The sequence below is a fragment of the Pleurodeles waltl genome, chromosome 9 (assembly GCF_031143425.1).
Source record: "Pleurodeles waltl isolate 20211129_DDA chromosome 9, aPleWal1.hap1.20221129, whole genome shotgun sequence".
NCBI lineage: Eukaryota > Metazoa > Chordata > Amphibia > Caudata > Salamandridae > Pleurodeles > Pleurodeles waltl.
Window position 1 is genome coordinate 376097006 of NC_090448.1, and position 17664 is coordinate 376114669.

Genomic DNA, 17664 nt, shown 5'->3' on the forward strand with positions numbered 1-17664 from the left:
TCTTACATGCAGGGACTTGGGATTCCAAGAGACAACATTTACGTCCTCATTACAAGGCTGGTGGTCATCAGACTGCCAGCCTCGCTGTGGCGGCTTTACCACTGCAGACCAGCGCTTTACTAGTTGTGGGGTTTTGCAGAAGCCAAACCGCCACAATGCCGCCTGGCCCACCGGTGCGGGGTGCACCGACACAGCCGACGCTGAACTCCTCCAGGAGAGTGGCAGGCCTCTGCCTACCAGCTGGGTTACAAGACTGCAGACGGCCAGGCTTGACGTGGCGGTCACCCCACCATGAAAACGCTGGTTGTAACGCACCTGGCGACAGGAATCCCCATTTCTGTCTCTGGCACACACACCCCTACATGTCCACACACACAAGCAGACACCACCACCACCTGTCCACACACTTACAAACACCCCCCAACTGTACACATCCATTCTAACACCCCACCTGCTCTCACACTGATATACACACACCCTACTCACACATACGTACCCCGCAAACATTCACACCCCCACCCCCTCCGCAATCATCCACACACCCACCCCTCCACATACGCACACATTCACACACACCCCTCTGCATACGCATACATTCACATACACACCCCTCCGCATACGCATACATTCACACCCCCACCCCCACTCACACGCAGAATTGCATACATGCGCCCCCACTCGCATGCATCCCAATACACACACCTACTCACTCGCACCCTGACACCCCCTCCACTCTGCATACATGCAGACACCCCCCCAACCACATGCATATATCCAGACACCTCCACTCGCTCGCTCACACACACTCATACACCCCCATTCGCACACATACACTCACACACCACACACATGCACCCAACACTCCCCCCTCCCCTCCCTTCTGGACGATCAACTTACCTTTTCCGGCGAGCTGGTCACCAGTGAAGGGATGGGTCCTGGCGGTTTTGCACTGCCAGCACCACCACGCCAGCAAGACTCCGCCAAGCCGTATTATGACTCGTAATACAGCAGGAAGAGTCTTGCTGGCCTGGCGGTGCTGGTGATGCAACCACCTCTTCAGGCAGGCTTCCGCCCATAAATGGGCAGAAGTCCAAACACAACTCCTAGTATAGCGGTCAGCAGATTGCAGCGGCTTCGACGGTCTTTAGAAAAGACCGCCAAAGTCATAATGAGGCCTTAAGTCTTTAACGCATACATCAGTGATAGTTATCAATCATTGCACTCACTCACAGACACTTTCTTTGGGGTAAGGCAATCATGCACTAAAAATACTAAGACAAAAATGGACGTGTAGAGGACATTCACTTTTAACATACAAAAGAACACCACAAACATTCCACACTACAGGGTAAAGTACGCTGAATAACAGAGTAGATGTCATGTTCCCTTCTGCAGTACTGCACCATGGCATGGAATACTTAAATGCACACATTACAAAGCTTTAGTATGCTTAGAAAAGGTCACATAAACCGTCAGGATAAAGGTCACATGGCTTCTTGTTTGTATACCAAAGAGCTCATGGCAGTGCTTAATTTGTAAAAGAATGAGTGCCAGTGGCAAAAGCTCCACTAAGGATCTCGTGGCCAGTGCTATTAAATGTCCTCACGCCGAATATGAGGAATGCTTATTCTTTGCATCTTTAATTGACTACCAGGCACTCCCTTCCTCTTTATCTCACTCTTGCAGGTTCCTGCTTTCTCACTTGGTGACGGTTTTCCAGTCTTTCTCTTCCTCTTCCCTTTTTGTGGTTTTACCTCTCTTACTCTCTGTAAATGTCTGACCAAGAAAGAGAAGTGCTGGTCCCCACAAATGTGTGCTGCTGGGCCCAACCGGCACCCACTGGCTCAAATTAAGCACTGGTAAATGGGCTGTGATGTTCGGGAGGCTAACATCACTACATAGCTGCCTTCTAGAGCATGCCACTTTTGCTATGTGGAAAAACACATGGGTTCTGCCATGAGAGGAATTCAATCACCATTTAAAAGCAACCACTGCTTATGTACAATAAAGGATATGACTTAAATTTGTGAGAATGTGTTTGCTTTGCCATGATATTCATGTAAGTAATTATCCGAAATCCATGAACATATATGTAGTCGGGACACATTGCAAGTGAGTTGTTCTACCACAGTTTCAAATTTTAAATGATGCCCTACGAAAATAATATAATCAGAATATTAAATCCACAATATTGGGAAGGTAAGCATATCTAAGCAAGTACTGATTTACTATTTTCAGCCCCACATCTGTTTACTCTGAATTTATGTACATATCGTCAAGATGCATAGGAATGAGGTTAAGAAACTTACCCGTATTGTGGTGGTTGATATTCTGAATACAATATTACAGCAGGACGATATTTTGTCATTTGATGTTGTGACATTAATTTCCTCACTGAAACTGCATTCAGTTTGTTTGTGGATGGGGCTCGTGCATGATACCAAATCTTCAACGTATGCATCCTAAGAACACAGGAGCAGTGACAATAATACCAACCGAAAGAGTGACAAGGTGGAAACTAATGATGTGTGTCTGGTCTCTCCCAAATGACTTGTGGACTGCCTCTTCTGCAATACTAAGCTGTGCATTCTCATCAGCTTAAACAATAAAGCAGTGTGAGTGGGCAGCGCAGAGGATGTAATCATAGACATGCATTTGGTAAGAAGCTGAGTAGTTTTATTAATAAATGTTCACCGCATTCTGCATCTCTAACCTTTTACTTCCACAGATGGAACTCAGTGATATACTTAGACATCTTCAAGAAAGTTCAAAAGCGGCGGTCCAGGTGTTGAAGAAGAGCATGTATTGCCAGGCTGGAGAGAGCCTACTACGCATGGATGTTTCGCCGGCCCGCGACGGCCTGCCAAACATACATGGCAAGTGAGGGGAGTGCACAGTGTGCTCCCCTCATGGCCCTGCCCCTTTCACATAGTTTATTGTCCCTATCTTGTGAAAAGGTTTGCAGCTTCAGCTGCTGGCGGGGGGGCGACGCTCCTCCGCCCAAACGGAGGAGCTGCCACTGCATAAATGCTGGGTTGTTTTGTATCAGAAAAAACTTTTTTTCACATTTTAATTTTAGCACTTGCCCCCACTGAATATACATTAGAGGTCCTGAAGACTTAGTCGATATGTTTTTCGCTGAACTGTAATGAGCTTATGAACTGTTTCGAAACGTTCGCTTTGATTTGGGTCTTGTACATATGTTGTTCTATGCAATTAATTCCATATTGCTGCTGTTCTGATATACTTGGTGAGTCCATGCTGTTCACCTCCAATTGCATCTTTTGCTTTGGGCCTCCATTGGCAAATGTATAGTTTGTGATGTCCTCCATACTTTAAACTCTGTTTCAGGATAACATTTCCATCCATATAGCATGATCCTAGCTCCAGCGGGAGGGTACCTATAACTAGGAAAGTATGCTATACAGTTTTTCCGACATTACAAATACGTACAATATGCAATTGCATATATTTACAATTTAAAGTACAGGGAAATAAAGCTATGTACCTACACATCCTCTGATTAAGTGCCAAAGCTGGGATTAGAATAGAAGTCTCTTGGTCCCAAAAGTGCAAAGAACCCATGATATCACTTGAGCAAGGACTAAGTGGGGGGCGGGCCATTCACATACTTCAGCATAAAATGGCGAGACCAGGCCCTGTGGTTAGCCTGAGAGCAGGTAGAATCCAAAATATACAACACAAAAATCCCAGTCAGGAATAGTAGTGCTAGCAAAATGGACATCAGTACCAGCATCTTGAGCCAGGTAAGGAAAGACCGCTTCTTGAATGGTGGGTCCATCTCCAAGTAAGCAGGAGGCAGCAGGAGTTCATCCCTATAAAGCAAGAATGTACAAGGGAAGACCATGAATGTCTATTACTGTTCATTATCAATGAGGCCAATAATATAAACCTACAATAATGCACCATTAAAGAATAATCCATAAAATAACATTTTTCTGGGTTTGAAAGTGTCAACCTACTATAATAACCTGATAAAGTGTTCCTCCCCACCTTTCACTAAACTTAATGTACACTAATAGTCTCTGTGTTGACATTTTCACAAAACTCACAGAAAAGCCACAAAAGTGAAGAATCTGAAAATGTTATGACTCTCTTTATGAGTGGCTACTGTTTTCCTGCCCCTACACAAACCATTGGTTGTCAAGGATCGTAATTAGGTTATACAAATGTTTTCTTACCTGTTAATTACTGGGGGAAATAAAGTTTGCATACCTTGTTAAATTTCAGGAAATGAAGGCGGTCATTCTGACGCGGCGGGCGGCGGTCGCCGCCCACCATGCGGTTACCGCCGAATGACCGCGGCGGTCATTCCAACTTTCCCGCTGGGCCGGCGGACGACCACCAAAAGGCCGCCAGCCGGCCCAGCGGGAAAGCCCCTGCAACGAGGAAGCCGGCTCCGAATGGAGCCGGCGGAGTTGCAGGGGTGCGACGGGTGCAGTGGCACCCGTCGCGATTTTCACTGTCTGCAAAGCAGACAGTGAACATCTTTGTGGGGCCCTGTTAGGGGGCCCCTGCACTGCCCATGCCAGTGGCATGGGCAGTGCAGGGTCCCCCAAGGGCCCCACGGCACCCGTTCCCGCCATCCTGGTTCTGGCTGTGGACACCGCCAGAAACAGGCTGGCGGGAAGGGGGTCGGAATCCCCATGGCGGTGCTGCAAGCAGCGCCGCCATGGCGGATTCCCTGGGCTAGGAGAAAACCGGCAGTTCCCCTTTTCTGACCGCGGCTTTACCGCTGCAGTCAGAATAGCCCAGGAAGCCCCGCCAGCCTGTTGGCGGTGCTTCCGCCGCCCTCCGCCATGGCGGTCATGGACCGCCAGGGTCAGAATGACCCCCTAAATCTGTCAGATTTTAACATGGGGAAAAGGCTTACCAGGACATGCGGATATTGATGCAGAAAGCACCAGAATCCACAGGCTATTCCCAATATTGGGAAAAACATTTAATATGTGCTGCTTATCGCGTCCTACTAAAACGATCCCCAGGTACGTTATTTATCAGGTGCGATAAAGTATGCACCAAATAGCAGGCAACTCGTAATGAGGGCCTATATCTGTCAGGAATCTTGTATTGTGCCACTTGATCTGGAGTGTCCCAACTCTACCTTATAGTATAAGACAACGCTGGGAGGCACAGTGTCGACCCAGGACCATAGGGAATGGAGTAGGAGATAGAGAAAAACAATGGTCTAGCGTTGGGGGATGGTACTGCGCAGGAACCCACTAGACTTGGGGTAACATTCCCCTTAGACACAGAAAGCCTCTCTTTAGCAGAAGAAGAAGAACACACAATAAACATAAGAATTGAAATACAAGAAAGAAATAAAGAAAAGATTAAGTCCAACACCCAATTTATCACTAACCCGGCTCGTCACGGTTCAAAGCCTGGATGAGCCCAAGGAAGACTTGGAGGAGGAGGAGGCAAGTCTGCAATGAGGCACTGTCCAGACGAAGAAAGAATAAAGGTGTTGTTCCAGAAAAGCACCCAAGGGAAGAAGAAAAACAAATTGAAGGGGTGCGAAGTGACAAGCGGAAAGGCCAAGACAACCCCAAGAAATTGCCAGGCACTGATCAAAGGGACTTGCATTTTCAAATACTGTCACCTGACGACTCAACAATGACCCAACATAGAAAAAGTGTAAAAAAAAAACTTTCAAAAAAACTAGGAGTGAGGGCGCAACCCCCGCCCTTAGTTTTTAGCCTCCCAGACCCCAACTCCCAGTCTCCCATAATCACCAAAAACTTTCTTGTAGCAAAGTTTGCTCGCCAGGTGTTATTATTTGGTGAGGTTGAGAAACCACTTGCCTGACTATGATGTTGTAGCTGGAACTGTTTATAATTCACACAGAGGATAACATTCTGCAGGGTATATTTGCGCTTAGATGTCGCATTTGTATGAACACAAACTATATCACTGATATGCAAGACTTATTCTTCTAAGTATTTTAGGGGTATTTGTTGCCCTTCCACCCTCTCATTCAGCCCCTGGAAAGTGAGAACAAAATCGCACCTGTTTTCCATCGTTTTCAAAACTTCTTGTGAACACCGATGTCTTTGTTTCATCAACTGCTTCTGTGAATATTAATTCATTTAAACAGTAAAGGACTGACGGTGATTTGGAAAATATGATTTTGTTTTACCAAATTCCTATGTTTAAGTAGTAACTAATAACTGTGTATGTCTGGCACTCACCTGTACAAACCTGGGTGTGGATTCTGGTTGCTGAAAATGATGTTTGGGACAGCCATTGCTACTTTTGTTTGTCCCATATTCCGTTGGGACACGACACTGTTCTGCGGTGGAGGGTGTCCAACAAGGTGCTCCTCTCCTTTCTGCTGCTTCCCCAAGTGTCTTGGTGTGTGTCTGCCCCAGCCAAGTTTCAATTTGCTCTGGGTCAAACATAGGGCGCTCCGGCTGGAAGCAAACGCCATTCATAATCATTTCTTGGTTTTTGACTCCTGGTGGTTGTTCATTCCTTTCAGTCGGTTTGAAAACTAAGGAGACAACAAACAACCAAGAAAAGCTCAATTCAGTCATGCAGACCATCTAAAATAACATCAGAGTTACATCGGCATACACAATCTGATTTACTTTTTACTTGGTACTTATCTTTCAGGAAACAATTAATTACAAGTTCAACAAAAATGTACAGATAATGAACATCAAGCTTAAACTAAAATTATTAAAGCTGTACAGTGCAGTACTTCATCATATAGCTAGATAGCAGTATGCAACAGTAATAGGAGCATAAACCTATTTCATGTACATTCTTATAACTTGAAGTCTGCTATTAACTAATACCAAGAAATTGGGTAGAAGACGAGTGTCAATGAGCACAAAAGGAAAACAGGAAGGGCAACTGGAGAAAATGAGGTGTGGAAGAAGACAAGATCAAACCACTGAGGGCATTATATAATGCTATCACAGTATGCAATTCACTACATATATATATATATATATATATATTGTTCAATAAACTGTGCCCATATGTGCTCAAGTATATAGCCTTTTCCCCATTATTAAGTAAAATATTCTCTAGTGATGCTTGGTCACGAATCCATTCATTCTTGTCAGAAAGCTTGTTAAATGATCATCATTGAAATCAATACTTTGCATAGATATTTTTTGTCAGTTCTCAATTAAATCCATGTGATCATCATAACCCAGGGCAATCAATGTTTTGACACTATTACATGGACTCCCAAAACGAATTACATCTTGTCAAAGATCACTCTTGAGAATTGCTTTCCTTTTTTTTGCATTAATAGATCTTATGTAGTAGACCACTGCCATGGGCACTACATGACCAACATCTGTACTTATCCCACACCATTCATCAGAAACATTTCAGTAGCGTCTAGTATTTTCTGAGAATAATTATTTATTTTTGTGGATATTGTGAGGCATATTCCTGAGCCCTTTATGTCCCTATTGCGTCACTTTTTGTGATGCAATGGCAACGCAAACCTTTAAATCATATTTATGAGGCCAAGCAAAGCCACTTTCCATGACTTTGAATGGCTTCATAGATATGGAGTAAGGCAAGGCAGCACAAATCACTTTGTTGCCTTACTCTGTGCTAGGTAGGTGTTCCAATGGCCTTGCGGTGGGTTTTCCCACGCAACAACGATAGATTTTGACTCATTCCCAGATTTACAAGACCATGCAAAACTGGGGATGCACCAAAACATCATGCTTCCCAGGGGATTCTAACGAGGCAATATCTTTATTTGTCCTTGTTTTTTCCTCTTTCAATGTGTGCTGTATTTTGCAATACAGGCACCCTTGCACTATGGGTTGGCTCCAGGCTGCTGAAACGCCGCCAGCACAGGGGTAATGGACGGGAATGTGTCCTATGCCATAGTAATGGAGCATTCCTGCCCTTTCAGTTTGATGCAGGGCAACGCAGAAAGGTGACTGGCTGTGCTGCCCTGCCCAAATCCCCATAAATATGCCTTTTTTAGTTTTATCTTCTTGAGTTAAAGTCCTAAGATTAGTTTCTTCAAGAAAAGCATCAATCTCAAATTCACCAGTTGGGATTTCCTCTGTAGATAGTAGTTTATAGTTTTCTACAAACACACAATGCATTCACAAATTAACTTACACTAGTGAGTAATTTACGCATGTAATGACCTCTTACACTTCTGAGAAACTGTAATTCCTTTGGCTATTCACGAAATTGGAGGGTAAAGTTACTAAAAACTGTAGACTTACACATCACCAGCCCATGAAAAAGGGGGTATTGCCAAATTTCAATCAATTCGAAATGCTTGAGTTTTAATAATTATTAATGCATAATTAAAAATGTATTTTTTTTTTTACTTTAGGTGGGAATTAATTTCCTGAATTAAACTTTTTAAAAATATATTTAATTTGATTTACTATATTTTAAAAAGTAAAGATTTAGTGCAAAATAAAGTTACTTGTGCTGTGTCTTTTTTATTATTTTCTTCTACATTTTTCAAATAAATATATAACATATACATTAATATTTAATATAAAATATTTTGAATATATTTTTTAGTTACCGACATTTGTTTTTTTACTTTTCTCTAAACTTTACCACCAGGATACTCCACAGTTGGGGTGGAGATCTCACTGAGATATAGTATAGGGAAAATTAATTTTCTATGGAAGGGTGTTGCAGTGATTGGGGATGTGTAGTGCATGACCTACTACTGTTTCTTTTTGGCAGTAGCAGTTCCATATGTAAATTTGGCTGCATCCCCTTTTTCATGTTGTGGAGATGTGTAGGAGATGAGTAAGTCTACAGCTTTGAGTAACTTTACTCCCTGAGTTTGTGAATAGCAAAAAGCAGTAAAGTACCCAAATAAAGGCTTAACTAATGTAACCTGACATAGCTCTATTTTCTTGGCAATCCTAAAACCTGTGAACAAATGCCCAATATTTACTAAGATATGGCGCACTTCTCTCATAGCGCTGGTACCCTCCAGGCAGACTAGCACCAATTAAAGCAATTGTGCACCATGGTGTAAAGGTGCCTGCATTACAGGCAGGATTGTTTTTGTGCAAGAAGGGATATTGTCCTGCATAGAATCAATTCCTAGAGGCATATTCATGAGAAGAAATGTAGATATTTATCCTTGTTACAGCAGCCTCGGGCAGCTATACCATTTTGGTGCAAATACTGTCTTTGGTAAATCTGGGTTTGCGTCAAAATCCATGTGAGGACATATAAGAACATTCATGCTCTATCCATGGAATGCCTCCTCGATGCACAGTAATGTAAGGCAGCACATAGTGCTTCCTTGCATTACTTTTTTTTTTACTGTGCTGCCCAAAGCTGCGAAAATCGAGCTTTGCGTGGCTAAATGAATCTCGAAATAGATTTTATGTTGGTGTTGCTTCACTGTTTTTAACACAGCCCCAATTTAAAATGTTAGTAAATATGAGCCTTAGTGTTTACTATATCAATTTTAGCATGTCTTGGAATTTACCACACAAAATTCTAACTTTACCACCCACATTTCCCCTTCAACTATCAGAATGTTTGGCTGAACTGCAAACATCTGTTTGTACAGGGATCAGATTGGTGCCTCAGTCTCTTTTTATTCTTTGTCCTGCAAAATGTTACCTTTTGTGCAAACATTCTGTTCGAAATGGTCTCTACTGCAAATAAATGAATAAATAGCATAAAATCATGGACAGGACTGACATACACGCTGGCCTGTGAGCTACAGAACATGTGTGTCTAATCCTTGGGGACTCCCACAGCTGCCACCCTATAAATACTTTATAGGAGGCACCATCCTTTCACAACAGCTAAGTCTCACAGCCCCAGGCCCCAGGTAAGATGATTCCTCCTGATTTACAACAGTTACCGAACGGTGTATGGTGGGAGGGAGGACTACCCAGATAGCTATGCTGACTTGGTTGGGGACGGAGAAGGCTTAAGACTTGCTGCATGAATTAGAGTTGGGTTGTTGACAAAACAAAATAAACTCACCAGGGCCGCAGCGTAGGTCATTTAAGTTGCTGTTGGGCACTGCTATGGAGTCTATGATGTCACTGCTTCTTTTCATACCACCAGGCAGATCCTAAAAAGACCAGAAGTCTAGACTTAATGAGTAAAGACAAGAATATGGGAAGACAGCTAATTTTTACTTTTACTCTGTCCGTTTTTCACAGGCATGCACGCATTCACATTCTTAGCAAATGAAGAAAGATTTGACCACACAAGCACATTTATTTCTTTATGTGTTTAAAGGGTTTACGTTGCACAGATATGACGTGGCCATGTTCGAGTGCTTTGTATAGAATAGAGTTGCAGGTGTGCAGTTTAATAGCAATACTAAGTATGAGCACCACTAACAGTTTGTAGTTTGTGGGAATTAAATACAGAGGGCCTGATTACAACTTTGGAGGACGGTGTTAAACTGTCCCAAAAGTGACGGATATACCACCTACCGTATTACGAGTTCCATAGTAAATAATGGACTCGTAATACGGTAGGTGGTATATCCGCCACTTTTGGGACGGTTTAACACCGTCCTCCAAAGTTGTAATCAGGCCCAGAATATCTCAACATAGGCATGTTAGAAATGGATAAAATATAAACAATGTGTTATGCATATTTACAAAGGAACATTAGTGAACTTTCTCAGGAGACCCTGGCAGTCAGGGGTTACTGGGCTTAGATTGTATCAACCAGAGCTGTTTGCCACTGTTGGCCTCACCCTACTACTAGACCTAAACCCGATCACAACAACAACCCCTTAGTGGTTAATTCACGAGGTAGTGGAATTGAGCGGGCCAAGGGTTACTCAGGTAGGTGGTGTGTGGGTAGGATTTCTGGACTCAACAAGCCACAAATATAGGCCAATAACGGAAATGGAATGCCCAGTCAGTGATTCTTGTTTTAAAAATAATTACTTTACTACAAATCAAAGAGAACACAATCCTCTACATAAAACCTTTCAGAAGGAAAAGAAATCAAGAAAAAGCAGTTCCTAGTGAGAGTAGCATAAGCCACCTTCATGGTGGAGAACTCTAACGAGTGCACTTGTACTACGGTCTCATGGTGTTGTTCTGGCATGGTTCAAATCACACTCCAATACCCACTTCAGCCCTAATATGCACTATGCCTATGTTGTGTGCTCCATGCTGCTTGTGTGTGGCGCACCGTATGATCTCTGATACTGATGAAGCAGTGGGCGTTTCCCAGGCTCTTTCAGCTGGTAATAGAATCTTCATCACTGCACAGATCAAGGGTGAGAGGACGCAGTGTGAGCACCAATCGGGGAGGTGATGTGGAGATCCCATACTTGGGAGTAGCAACTTGCTCATGCAAGGACAACACCCATGTCCTTCTAAGCAGTTGGTCAGCTGTGCATCTCCATAGAGTTCCTGCACCGCCTCCTGAAGTTCCAAAGCGAAGCTCCAGGATTTGTGGTCACTAACCACAGAAGGGATTTGGAAGTGGATAACCCAAACCTAGAGCCCAAAGAGATTCTTTACCCCACTTGTGCAGTGACCCTGGCTTCAGAAAATAAATCTTAGCACACTGACTGGGAATTTCTGCCCTATCTTTATACTCAAATTGCTGATAGACTCTATATTGCAACAGTTTAGCTCTGTGTCTGGTTCTGGGCATATCTCCAATTTTGGTATTTCCAAGCAGACTGGTCCAGCCATGGTATTTGTCATGGAAAGCCCAAAAGCAAAGACACAAAAGATGTGCTAGTTGCCCCACTCAGCTACTCATAAACCTGTGGAATGTAGCCATACCACAGAAGAAGGGACCATCAAAGAGCAATGAGGAAACCCCTAGTGATAAAGCTCAAATGTCTCCTCTGATAAACATTTGTTAGTCTGGCCTACTACAAAGAGTTCTGGAATATCAGAAAGAGTTCTCTAATTCACACTGTTATCTGGGCTCTCCCTCTTACCCTCCAGATTAGGCACCATTTGGATTTTGTCCATATGAAATGGAGGTCAGTGTGGCCCTGGCAACATGCAACAAGCACATTCTTGCAGATAAGTTCACAGAGGTGACATCCATGTACCACATGGATGACTGAAGGAACCGGTTGGCAATAAATTAAAAAACATAGGAGAGGCAGGTGAGCCACTCTCTCTCGCATGCAAAAGGTAACATGGCCACCCCTACGACTATAATCACTTTGTTGTTCCTCTGTCAGTCCAATCCTATGCAGCCCAGTGAGATGACAGTAGCCATTCTCTTTAAAATGAAGGTGCACCTGCTGTGTCCTTCTGTGCATAGAGACCAGCTCTGGTTCTCATTCCATATCACGAGAAAGCCTCATGCAAATACATGACCATTTCATGTGTGCTGATTTGGGGGTTAAAAATTATGCAGTTTTGCTTTGGGGGACTCTGGACCGAGCTGCATACTCTCCACATCCTTATAGGACACCTTCTTCTTTCTAACAAATATCTTAGCAAACTGTATTAAAGTCAGCTGAATATTTACATCCACACCAATAAGCTTGATAAGTCAAGATTAGATGGGTAAAACTAAGGAAGAAGAGGAGTTAAACAATATAATAGTGAACATGAGTATGTGATGGTATAAAAAGGCATACACAGACTGAGAAAATTGTGAATAATATTGAGAGTTGAAAGATTAAAACAAGTATTAGGTATCCTGACAGTATGACTAGAATAGGAGGGTAGAACGGGAATCCATAAAAAAAAGAGTCCAGGTTGGAAGTGTCATTGTTATCAAACTCATGGACAGTTTCACTCTCTGCACAAACATAGCCTTGTAAGGAGTCGGATTTATCCAGCCCACTTGTTAAGCAGGGCATTATGCTAGTAATGTTCTCTTTCCTTGTGTGCCCTTTTCCCAAATTAGAATAATGATATATCTTGAAGTTAGCTTGTTTGAGGGAATAATCATTCACAATCCTGTGGAGAATTGCAAGATCAAAAAGTAGCAAAGATGTCAATCATAAGAAGGTTGCTTCCAAAAAACAGGCCTGGGCAGATGCATGGTCCATGCACAACAGAACATTGCAAAGTGCAGCTACACAATTCTAACTCTCTGAAATCCTGGATAGGGCACTTCTGTCACTTTGCTACCTAATGTTCCGATGCATATATGACCATAATTGTTGTGTTCTTTCTTGTTCACTTTAACCCTGTAGTCCTCCACGCACCCACCTGGGATTTAATTTGGTTTTGCTTTGCCGGGTATTAGTGGGCACCTCAGTGAAAAACACTAAACCAGTCTCTCTACCTCAGGCTGGTCCAACAAGTAGCTCATGAGCTGCTGGTAACTCTTCAGCTATCTGTAAATATCACTTCTATGTGTAGCCTAGCCTAATAAATTTGAAGCTTTTGCTTGGTTGAATTGCATTTGTATATTTGAGACAAAAATGTGTTTATTTTCAGAACTCAGAAACTATTTGGAGAAAAATTGCTAATTTTTACAATATCTTTAAAGCTGAAATTTGAGTGATAAATCATGTGGCATTGGAAACACTTTTACAAATGTTATTACCTTTGTACCAGAACACTGTACTGCTGAATATCGATGCTAAAAGTATTGTGGCATACTAATATTGAGGCTAGAATTTTGAGGCACAAAATATTGAAATACAAGTATTCAGGGAAGTAAAGATTTACTATTCCTAACTCCACATCTACATACCTTGAAGATAAATGTACCACATAGGTATGTACATGTGGAGTTAGGTAAAGAAAATCTATATTTACTTACCTGTTGATATTTTATTTTCAATATTCTGTCCTCAATATTCTGTTCATCAATCTTGTTGATTCAATATTCATAGGGATCATTGTGCCAGACACATTGCAGCTATGGCTGTTATGTAGATGCATTCCTTACTGACAAGACCATTTTTACGGTTTTGCTTGCAACCTTGCCTCATGCACTTAGGTGACCACCGGTAGTAATCTTGCATATGATGCCCACTAATGGAATCTTGTCTTACATTGTCAATATTACAATACTAGTTATATTAGTAGCTCACAATCTTTTTCACTGAACATTAGTAGCTCTTATTACAGAAAAGGTTGGAGACCCCTGCACTATTACAACACTAGTAATATTAGCTCTCAATGAGTTTCATTGAACATAAGTAGGCCTTATTACAGTAAAGGTTGGAGACCCCTGCTCTTGCTTGCCATAATACCTTAACAGCTGTTTCTTTTTTATTTTCCTCTCCTTTTCAACTCCTGTTTCTGGGCCAAACTGCTGTTTGTATCTAGATCGGGATTAGGGCTGGTGTGTCAATAGCACCTGTTGTCTGTGTTTACCAGCATGATTTCTGTCCATGAAAATCTTGCACTGTTCATGCAGGTAAACTCAACGCAACACTGAGCAAACTTTCCATTGACTGAAATAATTGTGCAATAGCCTCCAGTGCTCTTTTACCATCATTAAAATATTTAATGAAAGATCTCCCTTAAAAGAACCATATCTACCATGCGTGCAAATAGTTCTTGAAACAATGAAAGAGGCACCATCAAAACCAATGACCTATAACCAATCATTATTTGGATTTTCAAATGCCTAGTGCATTAGTTAGCAAAGTAATAAAGGTTAGGGCATCCTGATCAGATTATTTTTATTTAGTTTATCATTAAGACAAAAGGGTCTAGTTCCCCCCAAAACAGTCTTACTTCCATTAAAACAGGTCTCTGTCCATAGAAACTATTGAGCCTAGGCCTTCCACGACAATTTGGGTAGGTAAATTTGAGTATTGCAACTGAATACTGGATGCTGTCCATCTACACTTCTCCATCACACTGGACAAAGTCCTAAACTTTGCAGATACTTTTGTACAGAACCTCGTGCTTCCCCCTTTACAAATCGGCTGGTGGCTGCCAGCAAAAAATTAGGGTTTTGTACAAAATATTGACCTTACTTTTTAAAGATGTTAATGGGATCACTTAAATTACCTCTATCAAACTATCAACGGATATCTCTCATGCTCAGCCAGTCAAAAGACCCCTAACTACTTAAAAACATTGAGCTTCAGTTCATTCTCCTCACTTCGCATGTATAAAACTGTACTCAAAACCCGCTCTGTGAGAAAATCTATGCAATTCCTTTCATTTTTTAGCTAATCAGCTACAGTAAATATGAATAATTTATTCAAAATGTTATTTCTGTTTTTTCTTGTCTGTGGCTTCACTCTTTAACTGTCAAACCGACTACCCTCTATCTATGTGTTACCTTCCACTAAGATACCATTTTATGTTTTGGTAAGCCATTACCAATGCTACAGATGTAAATGGACTATCCAACGCATCAGACGTGTCCACAAACAAAACCATGAACTTGTGCCTTAAGACCTTTAAGCACATTATACAAAGTGAAAAGTACATTTTCTACCTTTAGTATGAACAAGCTTCTACAGAAGACCTCTAAGGCTACCATTTGAGCATCTTGAAGCAACTGCATCAAACAATATTCGTGCAAAGTAATGCCAAGGCTGAAATCAGTTTCAATAGATAATTTTTTCACTTCCAACTATCACATTCAAACGTTCATGGTCTTGCCATCTGAGGGTGTGTATGGCTGTGTTACTGGAATCATAAAGGAGGCTAGGGCTGAAAAAAGGTTAAAAAAAAGATATTTTCTTTGTAAATACGGGACACAGATTTTGCTGTTGTGAGTAGACAAAAGAATCAGTTACATCTTGGGAAAAATGAGAAACAAAAAACAACTATCATAAAATAAAATAAAACACTGAAAAATAATTTGCTCAGTGGATGTTCATTCATTTAGTGTATTTCTGTTAAATTGTCCTTAGGAGGCTCATCATTAAAGCTTACTGGGTTAATGATGTTTCAATACAGATAATTACTGCATTGTAATGGGAACAAATTCAAGGACATCCATTGTTGAGTCCTGCCTGAGAGACCCAACAGAAGGAATATGTAGCTACCGTCTTCAAGACAACCCACTTGTAAATGTATTTTTAATTAGTGCCTTTCACACAGCATTTCACAAACAATAATTGATGTACAGTTAATCCTGACCATTTTTAAACCAACGCCCTTTTAAATATTGTTATTAAAATATGATTCAATCTTCTATGAACTTTAAGCATAGAGACTTGAGGAGCTAAGCTATCTACTTGGGGGCATATTTACAATATGTTGGTGCAGGGCAGCGCGGCAAGGCTTCTCACAGCGCTGTGCTGTGTCAAAAGAAACGGGCAGGAATGCCCTGTATCTGTAAGATACGCCACATTCCTGTGCTCTTCCACTGCACTGGTACTCAATTGGCTGTATGAGCCAACACAGGCACACTTGTACCATGGTGCAAGGGTGCCTGCATTATAGGAATGATTGATTTTGGGCAGGAAGGAACACCTTCCTGCACAATATATGGAGGTGTATTCCTCCTTCTATGTGTGCTGCAGAATGCAGCACACATAGAAAGAGAAAAACAAGGAGGGATAAAGTTATTTCTCCTCGTTACCCCTCCCCTAGGGAGGCATAGACGTTTGACCCATTCCCAGGTTTACAAATCATTGTAAATCTGGGAATTCATCAGAATGCATGGCTGTTGTGTGGGGAAAACCCACTGTAACGCCCATGGAACACCTCTTTGATGCAGAGTAAGGCAACGCAGAGACTTGCGCTGCGTTGCCTTACTCCATATCTACAAAGTCATGGAAAGCCACGCAAAGTGGCTTTGCGTGCCCCTGTTTTTTTTTTTTTTTAAAGTGGCAAAAGGGGGCCTAATTTGCCCCCCCCCTACATGCCACTGTGCCCTATGACCATGCCCAGGGGACAGAAGTCCCCTGGGCATGGCCATTGGGCAAGGGGGCATGACTCCTGTCTCTGCGAAGACAGGAGTCATTTCAATGGGGGTTGTGCGTCAACAAATGGCGCAAGTCCGGTTTGAGGCATGATTTTTGCCCCAAACCTGACTTGCACCATTTTGTGACAACCCCCATTTTCCCCTACGGCGGCGCTGCCTGGTTTGAGTAATTTTTTTTGACTAAGACAAGTCTGCAGCGCCGGCTAACGTCATTCCTTAAATAAGGCACCCGCATGGCGCGTAGGAATGGCGTTAGCCAGTGGTAAAAAAAATTACGCAAACCAGCGCCGGCACTGGTTTGCGTCAAAAAGTATAAATATGGGCCAAAGTGCTTTGTTTCATAATAGCACCTAATACTCGGCACTGCTAATAACAGAAAACAAATTAGTGTTACTCGCACTTTCTGGGTCAGAGATATACTTCTTCTTCTTTCCATGCCCTCCCCCTCCAGTCCTGTCTTTCTTGCTTTCCCACTTCGGGGTGGTCTCATTTTCTCTATGGGGCCAACAGTAGTAGTGTGAATATATGCATGCATACAGTCTCAACAAGTCTCTTACCACTTGCTGGTGGATTTAATCCTCTCTGACTTGTTTCAAGTGCATGTGCCCTTGGGCATGCTCGCACTGTTAAGCTCAGTGGTGGTGCACTGGCTAGCAGCTCTTCACATTTCCCACCTCCAGTGTTGAAGCCATGTATGTTGATGCACCCACTTTAGATCTTTTTATTGAGCAAGGGAAGGAAAAGACAGTCCTGATGTGGCAGGAACCTGACCAGACTCTCAGTGAGCACCTTAGGTCTTGGAGTCTTGGCAATGGGCCCATATTGGGGCTGGCTGGTCCTTGATGGGGCCCCAGTAGG

General features: G+C 42.4%; 1 protein-coding gene across 1 annotated transcript in view; it reads right to left on the bottom strand.

Moving 5' to 3' along the window:
- Positions 1-628: 628 nt before the first annotated feature.
- The window catches only part of LOC138259331 (nesprin-2-like), a 178486-nt gene continuing 161450 nt past the window's right edge, over positions 629-17664 (bottom strand). The window contains exons 9-12 of the mRNA XM_069206970.1: positions 9988-10078; positions 6213-6514; positions 6031-6092; positions 629-3836 (exon numbers count right to left, since the gene is read on the bottom strand). Of these exons, the coding sequence (XP_069063071.1) occupies positions 3605-3836; positions 6031-6092; positions 6213-6514; positions 9988-10078 (687 nt within the window). The 3' untranslated portion in view covers positions 629-3604. The remainder of the gene's footprint in view (positions 3837-6030; positions 6093-6212; positions 6515-9987; positions 10079-17664) is intronic.